Source organism: Tursiops truncatus, chromosome 5 (assembly GCF_011762595.2).
Source record: "Tursiops truncatus isolate mTurTru1 chromosome 5, mTurTru1.mat.Y, whole genome shotgun sequence".
Taxonomy (NCBI): domain Eukaryota; kingdom Metazoa; phylum Chordata; class Mammalia; order Artiodactyla; family Delphinidae; genus Tursiops; species Tursiops truncatus.
This window is the reverse complement of record NC_047038.1, coordinates 103,557,001-103,575,127: the sequence shown is the minus strand read 5'-3', so window position 1 is coordinate 103,575,127 and position 18,127 is coordinate 103,557,001. Positions and strand designations below refer to the sequence as shown.

Here is an 18,127-nt window from a genome sequence, read left to right as displayed (position 1 = left end):
TTTATTGGAACTTAATAAAGCACTGTGCCAAATACGTTGTATACAAGTTCATTTTGTATACACACAAAATTTGTAAACAGCAGCTTCAATTTCCAGATGAAGAAATCAAGGTTTTAAAATAAGTATCTTCCCAAGATAACACAACTAGTAAGTAGCAGTGCTAGGATCTAGACAGAAGTCTCTGCTGTATATCTGTTTAATCATTTATTTAATCATTGTAATTTTGTTAGGATGTTATTCTAACAAATTTTCCTAATCATATTAGGAAATATGATTATTTTCCATTTAAATTATTGCATAAGTGTACACAGCAATTATGGATCTCTTTCTTCTCTGATGCAGGATGCTGTAAGGAAAAATAAGATTTTTCTGTAGAGACAGAATGCTTGGGCTTGAAGGTAGTTAGACTCCTACTACCTTTATAAACTTTCCAAGTCATCTAAATGCCTGGGACTGCTTCCTTATCTATAACTGTCATTTATGACATCAACTTCAGGTAATATACAAGATACCACTTTGAAACCATTGGGAACTATACACACAGTCTTAGCCTAAGTACAGTTTTAAGAGATACAAATGTGCCCAAGCTACATTTTACAATTTGGAGAGCATTTTCAAGAAATGGAAAACTTAAGAACATTCATATTTTTACTTGTAGAATTTCATATGAGAGAGTGACTATTTTAGAATTTTTAAAAATGACACTCCCAGGGTCTCTGGATCCCAGCTCCCTAGCTTACTGCATTTATATGAAGGTAATATTCCAGGGTCTTATAAAGATAAGAGAAGGTATATACAAGAATGCAAAAAATCCTCAAGAACCACTATATTGACTCATACACACAATTCTACTTGATTTTCATATTTTGCTTTATAATAGGGAATTCATGACTTAAAGACAAAAATTGATGATTATGTTCATTATGTATAGACATAATTTATGTTATTATTGTATTCAAATTGCTATTTTATATTACTGGATAGAATTTAGTATTGAATTAGAAAAAAATTACCTTTAAATATTTCCTGTTTGTATACTAGGTGGTATACTACAACCTAACAGTATTCTGACTGCACATTCTGGACTTTGCCTAGAGAAACTACTTAGGAGAGTATAGGCAGTAACTCATTTGTGTCATCTTTACTTTCCCAAATATATGCTGTCTCATACACTTAAACGCATGTGTGGGATTAAAGATGGCTACACATTCTTTGCTACTTCTCCCATTGAGTCATGAAGTCTAATATTCTTCCCCTTCAATACTGGTTAGCTTTTTTGATTTGCTTTACTATAGAATGCATAGAGGTAATGTTCAGGAGCTACTTGGGTACTCCCCTAGGCCTCTTGGAACACTCTTTTTGGGGATCCAGAACTTCCATGTAAAGGGTATGGTTCCCCTGAGACCACCATGCTAGAATGGTCATGTGTAGGTGCTCTGGTTGTTCCAGCTAAGTCAGCCTTCTAGCCCTCCCTACCAAGGTGACAGACATAAAATTAAAGCCAACTTGACCCTCCCAGCCAGACCATGCCCCAGGTGAATATCACTTACTGACCTCAATCAACGCCATGGGCAACTGAAGAATTGCCAGCAAAGCATTACTCAAATCATGACCTCTTCCCCACAAAACCATGGGATATTATAAAATGGTTCTTGTTTTAAGTCATGAAGTTTTGGGTTAGCTTATTATGAAGCAGTAGATAACTAGAACAGTGCATAAAAGGTAATAATTGCATATTAATGCCAGAAGTCTTAAATTTCCATAAATCAGTAATAAACTACCACTACTGATAGTTCAGTCCTTACACATAATTATTGTACACTAGATATAGATAACCACACTATGGTAAATAAATACTATGCACAAGAATGCTTGTATCTCACAAAGGGCACTGAATTTTATTGTAATTCCTCTCATATTCCATAATGGCAAGATTATCTAAGTAACCTAAATAATATTCATTTGTAGTCTTACAAATAAACCAAATTAACTAAAATAATGGTTATCTCAGATGCAGTGAAAGAGGCTTGCTTATACCCATAAGCCACTACTTGCACGTCACTCAATACAACTCTATGTTAAGTTAAAGGAATATCTGGGTTAGAAAGAACAGTAAGACTCTCAAAATTCATAAACAAGGTGTTTTAAAAAAATATATCATGGAATTGTCTTCAAGGACAATTTCCTTTTCTTTGCTTCTGTATGAATAGGTAAAATATTTAGAAATGTTTTCTTATTTTTCCACACAGCCTAAGGTAAGAGGAGTAAATATGAGTTGTAAAGAAAGCTCCATGGTGCACACAGGGACACCAAATCTTTTCTTTGCCTTTTCTTTTTTGCCTTGGCCTATAAAGAAACTAGCTTTGAACTGAGTATCTATCAGTAGCTCTTGACCTAACAGGATTAATAGATTTCAGAATTTTCCAAGTTTCCTTGGAATCTATTTTCCAAATTTAGTTTGGGTTCAAGTTCCTCCATGAAAATTAAGGATCCTAAAGAAACCAAACAAAATGCATTTATTTTAAACAATATATCTTCTTGATCAAATCTGTATAATAAATGTCAAAACATATAGGTAGGTAATTGAATGGTTTGAATATTACAAACAGTGCTGGCCAAATGTCCATTGGCTGAGATCCGTAACAGACAGTGGTTTCAGTTTTAAAGTAGGTAAGATTCATTAACAGTTGTATTACAAGGAGGGAGACAAAATAGTAAACGTAAGCAACAATAATGTCAAAATGGTAAGAGTTAAAAAGTATAGAACTAAAATATCACTTGAAGTTGGTAGCTAATCTGTTACAACACACTTTCTACTGATCCTGATTGTTAGAGTGATATTGTGAGTCAGGTTTTATATAAACATGATTAATGAAATAAGAGAGTGGAATCAATATTACGCTCTGATTCAGAAAACTTGGAGTGGCAAAAATGTGTTTTAACAAGTCTTCCAGGTTAATTCTGATGCCTGTTAATATTCTGGCTTAGACTGTAACTACTTCTACAAAGATCACAAAGTCAAATACTTAAAACAAAGATCAATAGTTGCATTAAAGCTCCTTTCCTTCCAAAAATTATCTTCTTAGGATACTAGCATGTATGACCATTGTTGAACAGACTCTCCTGATCTTCAAGTGGAATATTTGCCTGTAATTTGTAAAGAAGCAGACTGTCCTAGAGTTGAAAGGGATGCTCAATAAACTGAAAGGTATATAATTGAGAAAAAATAAATTATTGACATTTTTTCGAGTTAAGGTATATTAGGAGTTCTATTTCCCCTTGGATATAGAAAACTGGGACTAGTGTTCCTTCTACCCTAGCAAGAAAACCTATGTAAAGTAAAAAAATCACAACTTTGCTGAACACATCAAAGAGCCAAAGTCACTAGTCAACCAAGTAGTATCAAATCCACTGACTCTCAGCCCCTGTCAAGGAGAGATGAGACACGAGCATGTCACCAGTGACAGACTACAGCTAGAAGAGATGCTGGGTGCCATATAACTAGGTTAGATGCATTCAGCTACAATTGTAATGTATTGTAAAGGTCAGCTGTGGACTAGAGTATAGCACCCTAGGAGCTGTAGACACAAGAGTTTGCACCCACTTGCAGGCTCTTCTCCATGGACTTCAATCTCCTGCTCATGAGAAAGACTGTGGGAAGAGTAGGAGTTAGGCAAGTACCTTTCTTGGTGTTGCAGGCTTGGAGGGGGAAGTGGTCACTGCTGGGAGAAAAGCATGAAGTCCTGTTGCAACCTTTCTCTGGAAAATAAAATAAGCCTCTGGGGGAGGAGCAGAAAACCTGTCAACACCAGGGCAAACATGCAGACCCACTGTAGCCACAGGAAAGCTTAAACAAACAAACAAACAAATAAAACTTCCAACCCTGGGGAAGTCTTGGACTCAGGAGCCTACACCAATAATATCAGAGACCTGCTACAACTGGGAGAGGGAAAAGAAACTCTCCCAGAGAAGACCAACCAGAGATAGATGGAGTTTGGCTGCCAGGAAGAGAAGAGGCAGGACCACTGAGAAAGGCTATTTCTAAGACCTAGAAACAGATCCTGTCTAAGGTAGAGAACCCCTTGTCCTCACCACCAGACTACCAAGCACCAAGCAGTGTGTAACTGCAGTCTATCACTGGTTGAGGGAAAAAAGTGTGAAGAGGGATACAATTTGTGATAGAGATGAAAGCAGAAGCTAAAGGTAAAGGAGAAACATTGAGAAAATGCATCTGAAATTCCAGCCTTCAATCTAAGAGAAAGGAATTAAAGCCAATGGTTCACTGAAGGTAATCATAGGAAAAAGACAACCCAAACTCAGCTAATTACTGACTATATTCACTCAACAACATCCCTTCCCATATACACACATTCACTAACAGCCTAACAGAAGAGATGTAACCATTTCCAGACATAAAGTCTCTACTGTTAAACACAAAATGTCTGATGTTTAATCAAAAATTACATGACACACAAAAAGGCAAGAAGAAAAGCACAGTGTTAAGCGAGAAAATAATCAACAGAGCAGACTCAAACATGACCCCTATGTTTAATCTATCAAATGAGAAATTTCAGCAGAGATGGTGTTATGAATTGAATTGTGCATCCTGGCCAAACACATGCACTGAAGCCCTAAACCCAATGTGATTGCGTTAGGAGACAGGTCCTTTAGGGAGGTAATCAAGGTTAAATGAGGTCATAAGGGTGAGGCCAGATCCCACAGGGCTAATGTCCTTATAAGAAGATGAAGAGACACCAGAGCATGCACTCTCTGTCTCTGTCTCTCTCTCTCTCCATATGTACACACAGAGGAAAGGCCAAGCGAGGACACAGTGATAAAGCAGCCATCTACAAGTCAGGAAAAGAGGCCTCACCAGACACCAGTCCCCACAGTCCCTTGATCTTGAACATCTAGCCTCCAGATCTGTAAGAAAATACATTTTTGTTGTTTTAGCCACTCAATTTGTGGTATTTTGTTATGGCCACCTAAGCAGACTAATACACAGGAACTCTACTAAAAAATCAAATGGAAATTCAAGAAATAAAGAAACATGATAAGGGAGATAAAGAATACCTCTGTCAAACTCATAAGTAGACTTAAGACAACTGAATAGACAATCATTGAACTTGAAGACCAGCCCATAGAAATAACCCAAGCTTAAAGACAAAAAGAGTGGCAAAAAAATAACAGAATTCAAGAGTTACGGGATAATATGAAACAATCTCACATATGTGTAATTTGAATCCCAGAAGAAGAGAGACAATAATGCAGGAGAAGTTTGTCAAGAAATAATGGTCAAGAGTTTTCAAAAATTCATGGCAGTCATCACAACATAGATGCAAGAAATTCAAAGATTTCTCAGAAGGATAAATTACTAAACAGATAGACAGATGGACACACACACACACACACACACACACACACACACACACATACACACTCCCAGATACATTATATTCAAAGTGCTGATAAAAAAATGTTGAAGGCAGCCATCAGAGAAAAGAATCATTATTTCCACAGGAATAAAATTAAGATTTACCACAGACATTAAAAACCATGAAGGACAGAAAATAGTGGAGTCAGGTATTTAAAGTGCAGCTGAGAAAACAAAATTGCTATCTTAGAATTTTATACCCAATGAAAATATCTTTGGGTATAAAATACATACTCTGCACAGACTTACTCTACACACAATATAAAAAGAAATTCTTCAGGGAGAAGGAATATGATACCAGATGAAACTTGGATGTACACACACACACAAAAGTCTTCAGGAAAATCCATTTTCCCAACTGCCTTAGCTATTGCACTGCTGAAAAGAATGCAGCCTTTGCATCTCAGCCCATAAGCTTCAGAGAGTGATCATCTCAGTCAGGGTCTTCAACAGGACTGGAAAGCAATCAAATCCTACAGTGCTGTTATCTTAGCACCTAGCATCCTTCCAAAGAGTGGCTGAAATGAATTGATGTCTCTTTTCAAAAAGTCATATACTGATATCTTACAAATACAGTGATTGGAAGGAACTCCATAATAGGAATATGAATATCTCAGTGACAGTCTCTAATAATATTATTATTATGTTGCATATGAATAAGATGTCTTTATTGACCAAAAAAACCCACTGAAGGAAAGGGTTCAAACAGACTTTCAAAATTAACTGGACTGGTCCAGTAAGCTACAGTGGACTGGTAGCCTCATTCTCAAGACAATTTCTTGTCCTTTGTTATGGTTCTTGTTAGACTGTCCTGAACTTTGTTAGTTGGCATTCCTTCCTGCTTTTGACAACAGCATATTTCAGAAAATTGTTAAAATTTCTATATTCCTATGATTCTATTTCTTTAAAGTATACTCTTCAAGTATTCTGTAGCCTATAATGAAATTTAAGATGTACTGTCAGATGACCAGGACAGAATGCAAGATTCATAGAATACAGGAGAGAGGACATATATTACATTCATATTTGAATTTGGAAGAAGTCTAATGATAACGGTACTCATCTAAAGAGGGCAACTACATTATGCAAAAATAATATTCCATAAACCATAAGACAAAATTAGTTTTATTATAAAAATACATATGCTTTGTATATGAGTCATATAGAATTGACACAACTGATAGAATTTACTATGCTGCATTGAAGTGAATACTTATTGCTTTCTTGCTGAATTTCTGATATTTTTGTTCCTTCATTTATATCTCCATTTGGAAACATTATTTCAATAACATATTAGGAAGTAGAACATATTGTTTTGTAGTAATTTTGGTAATGCCTTTTAAAGCATCCCATCCAGGATAAGAAGACTGTACAAGAACTACATGGCTACCATTACTATCACCTTGATCTAGGAAATCAGGAATTTATTAGTGTTAGTAGGAAAACATAAGAAAGAAAGTCTTTCCCACCTGCCTACTAATTCAATTCAATTAAATAAACATTCATTTTATTTATTTTATTTCCATGCACTAGCTGTGCAAGATACGGGCAGGCAGCTTAACAGAAAAAAGAACAACACGCTCACTTACTAATTTGATTCGATGACCAGGAGTTGCACTGATTTCCCATGTGCATTCTTTCCTGCTTGGGTACTTGTCTGGCCAGTTGGGACTAGTGATGAAGCCACTTGGACTGTGAATCTTCTGTTCACACTCAGCTGTGCCAATAATGATAAAATCAATTAGTGTGGAAATCTAGCCCAGAATTGGGCCAGCAAGGAAGTAGCCTGTTTACACACTATCCTGATGAAAGATTTTCCTCAATAACTCACTCTAGTCTCCAGTATCATATTCATCTGCTTTGGTAAACCTGTTGCATAATCATTATCATAATCAGAAAATGTTTGGTTTTGGGTTCACATGAAATTGTGTTTACAATGAATTAAATAAATGTCTACAAGAAAATGAACTCTTTTTAACTGCTGGATCTGTAAGTTTAGATTTTAACAGAGCAACATTATTGACAATCAAAGCTATCAACTCTTGGTATGTGCAAAATATTTAATGCAATGCCACAACAAAAATGACTATGTCGTTTTCAGTTATTTTCTTCCTATTAACAGAAACATCATTTATAGCTAACTAGTATCACTAAGCCACTTTATGAAACATGTCTTTACATTTTCTCTCTCTCTTTGTTAAAGTATACACTTGAATGCTTAAACCATAATTTTAGCTGCTTAAGTAAATTATCTGTCATTTCATCACAGTGAAATGAAGCACTAAGGGGAAAAATATGTAAACAGCTACTAGCTTCTGAATTAATTTAAGAAAGTGTCATTCAATTAACATGAAATTTCTTTTAGGTCTTACAATTTAAACAACTTCATCTTGGAGGGGACCATCCAATATTGTTAATTTCAAACTTCAAAAGCATGTAATATCCTCAGACTGTATTCTATCTATATAATTTATGAAGTGTCACCCTGCACATCCTGGCTTAGGCTGGAAATTATTTGTTATGTATTGTGTAACCGATTCTAAAATACAATTAATTCTGTGAAATTTTCCAAGAAATCTCTGGGGAAATCCTCTACTATATGGAAAAAACACTTGTGGCACTACAGGGCTGCACAGTAAGGACAAAATGACTGACATTACTGTGCTGTTGGCACATGCTCTCCGACTAGACCTTTGCTTTAATTGTGCCGGGTTTCCATAGGGAGATTTGGATTCTTAACCAAGGAACACAAAAAAAGGGTGAAATTTAGCTCCTTTCAAACTATATAGGGTCATGCAGCAAGACAGTAGTCTTAAAGTCTGGATCCTGTCTTGACAAGGTTTCCTAAATCCCATTATCCCTGTCCTTGCCTTGGCCATATGAAGTGTGGAATCTCCCAGATCTGGCAAATAGTTTAGTTTATAAGACAAAGCCAAGAGGCTCACTGCTAAACTGTATAAGGCACCTGTACTATAGCAGTGGTGAAAGAAAATCCATCCCCTTTACTAACAGTAAAGATGAACTTTATTAGGGGTGCCTGGATATAGTTCCATTTAAAAAGAAGTCCTTTCTTGAAAATATTTACTCTAATGAAGAGAGACTTTGGATATCTAAATTTATTTGCTACCTGTGAGTGACAGGCTACATGCATACTCTGAAAAGCTGTCTCTTTTTTATTTCTGAATTACCTTCCACATTTCAAAATAACTGGGCCTATTCCCCAGCCTATTGATTTATCAGAATACTTTACCAAGTTACACATATCACAATCTCATTGGTTTATGCTCATACATGAAAGTAAAAAGAGAAAAAAATCCTACTTGCATATGATTCTGGGCAATGTCATTAACTCTGTGAAATAAAGAGGAAAAAAATGTGACATATGACCATATTTGAATGGAACTGAATGGAACAAGGGTCAATTCAGGGTATTCTGTACTATTGGAATGTGAATACAAAGAAGTGCTATCTACCTGTGGTTCTAGTCAGGCACCCACCACTCTACATGTTCTAATGACTAGTTATGAAACCTGCCTTAGTAATAAATCCAAGTTAAATGGAAAATTCAGGAGCAGACCCACAAAGGAAGAAATAAGACCTGAATAACTATTTCTTGTTCCCATGTAGCTCATATTGGCTCAGGAGATTAAGATAATTATCTTTATAAAACCTTGGAATATGGTAAGAATTTGGGACCAAAAACTGGTAGGTTACTATTGAGTTACTAGGATGCTTCTGTGTGTGTGTGTGCTGGGGAGGGGGCAAAACCATGACTTAAAACTCTAAATGGCACAGTATTTTCAAATGTCTTTCTTCTGGTAGGCATTTGAATTTGATACTCCTGGTATTTAAAGTGACATCACTCATGTAGCACATATATGAGATATTTTGGGGAGGGAAATTGAACCAAATGTAAAACATTTAGCAGAAGTTAAGTTTAAATATGGAGATAGTTATAAGGTCTGTTCTGTGAAGACTGAGGGATAATGTAGTGCCTTTCTGGCTGCCAGATGGCATCACAGCAGCTTCTATGTCTGTTATACAAAGTTATTCTAATTCCAACCATATATGAAGTGCAGTACCTTTAGGTAATACAAGGTTTCCAATAGTATGACTTGGATCTTTGAACACTGCATGTATTTTTATTTTTGACATTTGAACAGTTAACATTTAACACTCATTGATATGATTAACTCTACCTGGAAGGACTGCTTTACCCAAACTGCATGAAATTCTAGATGTTGTCAAAAAAAGAACACTTCTTTCATACCTTCCTTGCAATCATGTTTATTTTCATGCAGCACAAATCCATTACGGCACTGACACATGTAGCTTCCCATTGTGTTGACACACTCATGTTGGCACCCGCCATTATCCTTAGAGCACTCATCTTTGTCTAGCAAAGAGATAACCCCATAGATTAGTAAGTAGCTTTAAAAACAAAGGATATCAAAGGAGAGTCATTTAGTTGTGGTTAACACTGGCAAAGGGTAAACTAAGTCACAGCTTTCCGTGTTCTCAACATAAAACAAACAAAAAAAAATCAAAAAATTTAGTGTCTTAGTTCTACCCACTCCTTCTTTAGCTTGGAGCCTTGTGCCATGAATTGTTTCCAAGATCATTTGCACCAGGGTGACAACATGTAGTCCTCTTTCATTCCTATGCTAGAGAAGTTTTGAGTAGGGTAAAGGAAATGAAAGAATATTTTTCCAACTAATCCTAAACATTTATAGCCAATTTTTAAAATAAATAAAAAATTGTGAGTAGTTTGATTAAATGCAAATCATGGCATTTAAGTGGAGGGAAATCCTTCACTATATTAATCATGGTGTATAGGCAGAGGCTAAACACATTTCCAAGATTTGTGTGTAATCGTTTTTTAAAAATCACTCAGTATAATTACTGTAGTTGATTTTTTTCATTAACTTTGCAGTTATGCTTAGCATTAATAAATCTGAACATTTTATAATATTTCAAGACAGAATAAGGCATCATTAGACTATCTTAAAAAAGAAACAATTTATATATTTTAAACTAATCTCCTCTAGCAGACCAGTTTATTAATAAGTAATTCTGTAAAAAGGCTTTTAGTGTGCTAGAAGTAAAGGTCAGAATAGGAAATACAAGCTTTAAGAAATAGACAACAAATTCACTACAGGGAAAAAATCCCAACTATATTAGCAGACAGTCAATTCAGTGAGAGGTATCAGCCACCATATTATGTTGCTTAGCTATCATTCCATGACTGGCTTGTCCTTTAAAGTAAATACTGGCCTCTGCTCCTGACACATACATATGATGACACATCACTCAGACCTTCCCCACCCCCATAGCACAGAGAACAAAAAGGACGCACGACAGTCACATCAAAGGTCAGGCTGAATTCAAAATTTATACTGTGAACTGATTTTTCTAGTGAGAATTTGTGAGCTCATGGTGGCACACAAATAGCAAATGTTATTTTTGCCTTTGTAATCAAATCAATATTCCCCCTATGGAGATGGGTTTAGGAAAGACATTTTTATCCAAGGATCTGATAGTAATTTTTATGAATGTAACTATTTTTTCCGATTTTGTAGACTGATAACATGACATAGCACATATATGCTATGTCTTATATTGCCAATTCATGCATTGGCAATATAAGAATATTCCATATACATACAGGCAGTCCCAAAGTTCTAAAGAATATATCAGGATCAATATATCTGCAATTTATGTGTTCTCTACCTATCCTTAACACTTCCATTACACTTTTAATACTTACTATGGAGGCTAAGCAGAGGAGAAAAAAAGCATAGAATAAAGAAAATTTATCTCTAAGAGAACATCAAACATCAAAATATATAAGAAATCAGAAATTAATAGAGAATTAGCCTTGTAAAATTAACTTTAGAGAAATTCATAATTTGGAAGTCCCATTACCTTAATTGTATCAACAGTGAAAATTACACGTGGTAAATTGTGAATGACCTGTGCAGAATGGGTGAATGGTGAACCATATTTCCTACTACCATGCTGTCAGCTACCTGCATTTCCTAATTCAGACAGTCAAGCAGTAGATGATTTAAATTTACTATTTTAACACACCTTTCCAGGGGCTCTTAAGATGCTTTGGAAAAATACTTCTTCATGAGTTGATGCAGAAATACACTTCATCATTGTTAAAAGGAAAGAGCCAATTTAAAAATTTCTGGTGCTAGAATTACTCTGAAATAGACACATATTTCCTATAAAAATATTTATCTAATGTTTGCTTGGTATACTTAAAACCTGATATAGTGAACTTTAGTTGTACTCTAGGTCAACCAGATTTTTGAGGGTTGTTTGGAAATCTAAGAATTGTAAGTAAAGTAATTTAGAAAAAATTAGTTCACATTTGCAATTGACTGGTAAACAGGTTGCTCAGTGACAAACCTATCAGGGCAGGGACTGCCTGAGTCATCCTTTTATTTGGATCTGTTTAGACTACCATACATGAGAGATATAAAAATGTTAAAAGAAAGAACACAAGTTAGTATTGCTGAATTTTTAAACCTACAGTCATTTTATAATGAAAACAATTCCAAAACATAAAATATTTCTAACATTTAAACTTCATTCTAGTGGAAATCTCATGTTGCTAGGTGATATTTGTAAGGAGAGTTATTTTCTTTAGATCTGATAGAACATAATCTGACTTGCAGTAATAGTAAGTAAAGAGAAATAAAGTTGAAAGTGAAACCATTCATATTTGAATAGTAGTTTTTTGTAGCCAGTTTTTCCTATTTCTATTGTGCTGGAAAAATAATTTTTAGAGGAAGAAGAATAAAATGAGGAAGAAGAGGAGGAGGAGCATGAAGATTTTATATAGTCATATTGTCTAAGTATCTATTACTTTTCAGTGTTCCAGTTGATAAATGTTTCCTGTCTTCTTCCCTGCATCAAACATTTCTTAATACAAGTGATGTCACATTAAAATTGAGTTATCAAATACACTGCTAGAATATATGTATAGGTTAATCTAAAGCTTAGCTAAAATTCAAAATTGGACAAATCAAAATAGAAATTAAAAGCAGCAGATAAAAGTCATCATCCCCAGCAAAGTAGCATTTAAAATTGTGCTGGCATATGCCAAATAGTCAATATGAAAAGACAAAATTTTAGTAAACATCGGAATACTTGGAATTATCCAGACTTTTTAATATCACACAAACAAAGAAAGCTATTTATTTAACTTAATATCATAAAAGATGAGTTCCACAAATATATTCTGAACTTATTATAAAAGGTCATCAAACTTGAGAAAAAAAACTATTAGCAAATATAATTCTGTTTTCACTTTCTTTCCTTTTCTCCTCTTAGGACACAAACTACTAATATTTTGAACAATGAAAATCCAAAGAAAGAGAGAAGGAAGGAGATTGCAGAGTTCTAAAAATTTCTCAGAAAGTCTGCAAAGCAAATTCAATAATTGAGAATTCTATCAATGATTCATTTGAAATTTTCTAACATTTTCATACTATAGGCATGGAATTTAAAAAATAGTTTTTATTAGTAAGAGAAACAAACATTTTATTGAGTAGAAATCAAAACATTTAATCTTTGCAGGTGGAAATTAGCCTCCTTCTTTGGAATGGACATATCTGATTTCCATTCCTTCATGCTAGATGAAGGAAACGTCCATTATTATGGAAAAAGGAAGTGGCATTTTCCCATCAGAGGCCTGCAGAGTATCCTTGAGACTGTAAGAAGCCATTAGTCTATGAATAATACATACTGGATGGGACTGAAGTGGCAACCTGTATCAAGTTCTTGCAAGATTCAAAAATAAAAATTTTCTCTTTGCAGAAAGCTTCCTTGTCTGTAGGAAAAAGAAGTAAAGGGTCCACGCACCAGAACAGAAACACATGAGCAGATATACTTACAATAAATGCTCAAATATAAAATAAACAGATCACACACATTCATGCATACACACATACACCCCATGCATGTGTGCATGTATACAAGACACACACAGGTGTCAACACAAAACTGTTGAAAAAATAATCACCTTCAAAAGACCTCTGATAAGCTCTACTGAGAGCAACGACAGACAATTTGATCTTTCTAAAACATGCAAATATTTAAATATCATTTATCATGAAACTTGGAACAGGATTCAGAATCATAGGAGAGCTCTATTTGAAATTAATCACACTAATATTTAATGTTTTGTTAGAATAATATCAGGTTGAATTTATTCTAAAAATACCTATGACCATTCCATGAAAGAAATGGTGTACAGGAGGAACAATGTAAAGAAATATCTATAAACACTGAAAGGTAGATAAGACGAGGAGCAGGTCAGTTGAAATCACTTGAATACAGAGGTAGAAATATCACACAAATCATTTTATCTGACTCCTATATTTGCTACAGACAGAAATAAACTGGGAATCAAGAAATCTGGGTTTTACTGCATTTCTGCTACTGTGCAGGTCACTGGGTCCATCAGGAAAGGATCATGTTCCCATTAAGTTACCCGTGAGGGGGACTGCCATTTAATGAGGTTATCCTTCAAGTCATCATTGAGTCTTTTCACCACTACCAGGTTGCCTAAAGAAGGTGGAATGTCTATGTGCAGCTCTCACTGCCTGAAGTTATTTGTTACATTGTTCCCAAATAATGAACAGTGTGATTAAATTAAAAGTCCAGTTTCCCAAATTTTGCTTCTTTTACATGCATAAAATCCTACTAATATTTCCTTTAAGTTTAACCTATTTAAAGAAAAATAATTTTGTTCTGAGTAGAATACAGTTAATTTTGCTTAATCACTTAAAATAAGTAAACTATATCATGTATACTTATGCAGATTTGTATACTTGTGTTCAAATATAACATCACATAAAATTAAGTTTGGTTTTACTATCATAAAAGTAAAGTAATTATTGTTAATCTATAAACAAACCTCATTCATTCCAAGAAAATAGCAGTATTATATTGTTGAACCAGATCTCTTCTAGAAAATACCTATGCCATTATATTCTGAATTACATAAAAAATTTAATAGACATGTAATTTTACATCATGTTCAAATAGCCTTACTTTTATAGTTGTAATTTCCTTATTTACTTTCATATTATTTCATTATATTGCTTTATAACATACCCTTAATATCAGAACTATATGACACTAATTTTTATAGAGGAGCTTGTGGATATTCTGCTGTATAAACCAATCACTTCTAGATTTTCAAGCTACAGCATTTTTCATGACTAATTTAAGACATTAAATAAGAATTTATGTGATGGTTTCTTGCTTTGATGTGCATGGAAGTGACAGAAATCTGTATTAATTATTTTACTAATAAGTTCTTAGTGTCATTCTTCCAATTCCATTTCTTAGGTCTACAAAGTGCTTATTTAAAATCAGAGGCTATGTGCAAAAATAAGTAAAATCTCAGTATGATTATTTCATTAAATAATTGTAGTTTTTAAAATAATGCTAAAGTTTATTTCATTATATTCATTAAAAATCTAAATACATTTCCTTGTGTTTTTTTCTTCCTTGATGTATCACTTAGTTGCAAGACAGCTAGAAGTTATTTTTAAATAGCTTTCCTTTACAAAATATATGAAATCACTTATAATAAATATTGTTTCTTTTTAAATTGAATTTCTTGATAATATTTCTGAGAAAAAGTATGCTGAAAAAATAGCTAAACATGGTATATTTCTCATTATGTTTTCATAAATTCATAATCACTTCTAAACTTTTTAGAAAACTGGTTATAAACAGAACCACTTAAGATTAAGTCTCCAGACAGGGTGAGAGGGAGACACAAGAGGGAGGAGATATTGGGATATATGTATATGTATAGCTGATTCACTTTGTTATACAGCAGAAACTAACACACCATTGTAAAGCAATTATACTCCAATAAAGATGTTAAAAAAAAAGCTTGTCTCCATCAAATGTTTCTGGATTAACATACACAATACAGCAAACATTTATTCAATTGTCTATAAGATATTATAAATTAACTATAAAAATAAAAATTAGAAGCTTTAACTCATTCAAAACATTTGCATTAATATTATTAATTTGTATTAATATTTATTAACTAATTAACAAATAGATGGATTTAAAAATTTCACTCTCAAAGATCAAAGTCTATTAGGTAATGTTTTCAAATCTAGAAAATATTTGGGGTAAAAGATAGGTAGAAATATGATGTGTGTTTTCCTTTTAAAGTTATTTTTATATTTAAATCAGATGAAAACTGAGAAAAATTGTGGAGAAACTACACTGCACTATCTTTTCACCTTAACACAAACATTCTTGGGATTTTTAAATAGCATCGTTCAGATCTGTTCCCACCCACGTGCTTAGCTGTATGCAGAGTGCACATATAGCTTTATATCTAGATTTCCATTAATATTTTATCATATACAACTTTTTACACCATGAAATCATTAAACCGTCCTTATGGTATGGAAGAGCTCACACAGTGCATTTGAAGGTTGTTTAAAATTTCTGTCACCATCACAGTATATTGAAAATCCTTCTTCCAGATTTTGAAATATTTCTTTATGAAAGAGTCCCAAGAATTGAATTTCTGAGCAAACAGATTAGTCATTGTAATAATTCTTGATTCCTATGCTAAATTTATTTCTAAAGAATTTGTCACAATTAATGCAGTAATGTGTTTTATCAAATCCCCAAGAGTGAATTTTAACATAAAATAATCCTTCAATTTTGTTTGTGAAATACAATATCCCCATGATTTACATGCTTACTTTCTAATAGATACGATGAGTTATTTGACTTTTAACACACAATTACACTTATAGCATTATTAGAACTCTAAAATGATATTTTCAATGTGAATAGAATCTATATATTACAATGGGTGATCTTTTGTAAATTATGTTTTGGTAAGATGATCATAATCAGGACATTAAGTAACACTGCCATCTCTTTATTGTACAAAAGAAATATGTTTTTATCTTCCCTTTTCCTGAGCAAACATCTTCCCCACTAGCAGAAACTCCCAAGAATTTAAATGTAAAATAGATCTAATTAATTATCCAGGACTATAGTATTTTAAATATGAATCTGACAAACTGCCAAGACTTTTCAATGAATCAAAAAGAAAACACTGAATGTTTATACTTAATTATCTTGGACTTTACAAAATAATAATCCAATAAAGAAGTTAAAAGTATATCTATTTTTTTCCAGGTCACAGATATGTTGAACATAACACATAACTAATGCTATTTGCAAAGGATGTGATCATCTCTTATGTTTAAGAGAACAGAACCCAAGATGAACTGGGGTTAAATACTTTGTGACACTGAACACTTAGAATATTACAGTTTTACTTTGATTATTAAAGACATAATGTATGCCTGCATAATAGGTTCTCAGAATGATAGCTACAACATGAGAGTTTGGGTAATTTTCCCTGAACTTCATTGTTCAGTTTACTTAACAATATTATTGTCCTAAAGACACAGACTAATAACCTGTCTTTAGAATTTAGGAAGTTTTGCCTGAACAGAAATATCAGATAACAAATTTTAAATACTCTGGGGAACTTTAAATTTACTTATACTTTGTCACCAGTATATGTAGCATGCATCTTTTAAAAAAAGTTTTATTAAATAAAATGAGTGATTAAAGTATAGGATCCTGAATATCAATAATATAATAAAACCTATTCACCTTATAATTTTAATTTTTAAAATAAATATTTAGGTGGTTCTAAGATAAGAAGCCTTATCTCTAAACACTGGATCACCTAAAATTTGTAAACTGCATAATATTTATAGAATAGTAAAGTCTAAGGAAGTCTTCCTTTCATTAAAATAGTATATTAAAATGCTACTTTGAATAACAAATCTTAAATGAATGCCTGAGAATAATTTTTATTATTTATTTATTTATTTATATTGAGGTATAGTTGATTTACAATGTTGTATTAGTTTCAAGTAAACAACATTGTGATTCAATATTTTTATAGATTATACTCCATTTAAAGTTATTATAAAATATTGGCTATATTCCCTGTACATTACATCCTTGCAGCTTATTTATTTTATACATAATAGTTTTTACCTCTTAATCTCCTCCCCTTATCTTGCCTCTCTCCCCCTTCCCTCTCCTTACTGATAACCACTAGTTTGTTTTCTATATCTGAGAAGAACTTTTAAAAGGCAATTAAATCTGAGGGAAGGAAGGGAATGAGAACAAGGGAGCCAAGATCCATTGTATTTTAAATGTACTTTCCTATATGACTTGGACCTCAATGGAACTTGTGAACCATTGATTTCAATTACACTGAAAGCCCCAAACAAACCCCAGGCACTGTAAATCTCATTAATCTTAAATACATGGGGACTGGAATAAATAGACTTTGAATTAACTCAATCTAAATTACCTGATATTAAAATATAATTGGAATTCAGTTGCTTTACATTGCTTGCCAGTCTTTCAGGCAGAATAGATTGCTATATCTAGCAAGGCTTATTACAATTTTATCTAATTTTGAAGTTTCAGAGTAATATTTTTAAAAGGAACAATTTTGAAATTGGGAAAATAAGGGCATTTCACTGATGTTTCTATCTAGTTTCTTAAAATTTAGGGACCTTTAATCAAACTTCAGCTCTTTAAGAGGGAATTTTCAATGTGAGTTGGTTCAACTAAACATTAAATTCCAAATGT

At 33.3% G+C, this 18,127-nt stretch overlaps 1 protein-coding gene across 4 annotated transcripts in view; it reads right to left on the bottom strand.

The window, feature by feature from the left end:
* Positions 1 to 18,127, bottom strand: part of TLL1 (tolloid like 1) — a 261,296-nt gene that overhangs the window by 29,729 nt on the left and 213,440 nt on the right. For all 4 annotated transcript variants that reach the window (XM_073805456.1, XM_033857236.2, XM_073805457.1 and 1 more), the window contains 2 exons: positions 9,705 to 9,830; positions 7,024 to 7,151 (listed from right to left, as the gene is read on the bottom strand). In XM_073805456.1, the coding sequence (XP_073661557.1) occupies positions 7,024 to 7,151; positions 9,705 to 9,830 (254 nt within the window). The remainder of the gene's footprint in view (positions 1 to 7,023; positions 7,152 to 9,704; positions 9,831 to 18,127) is intronic.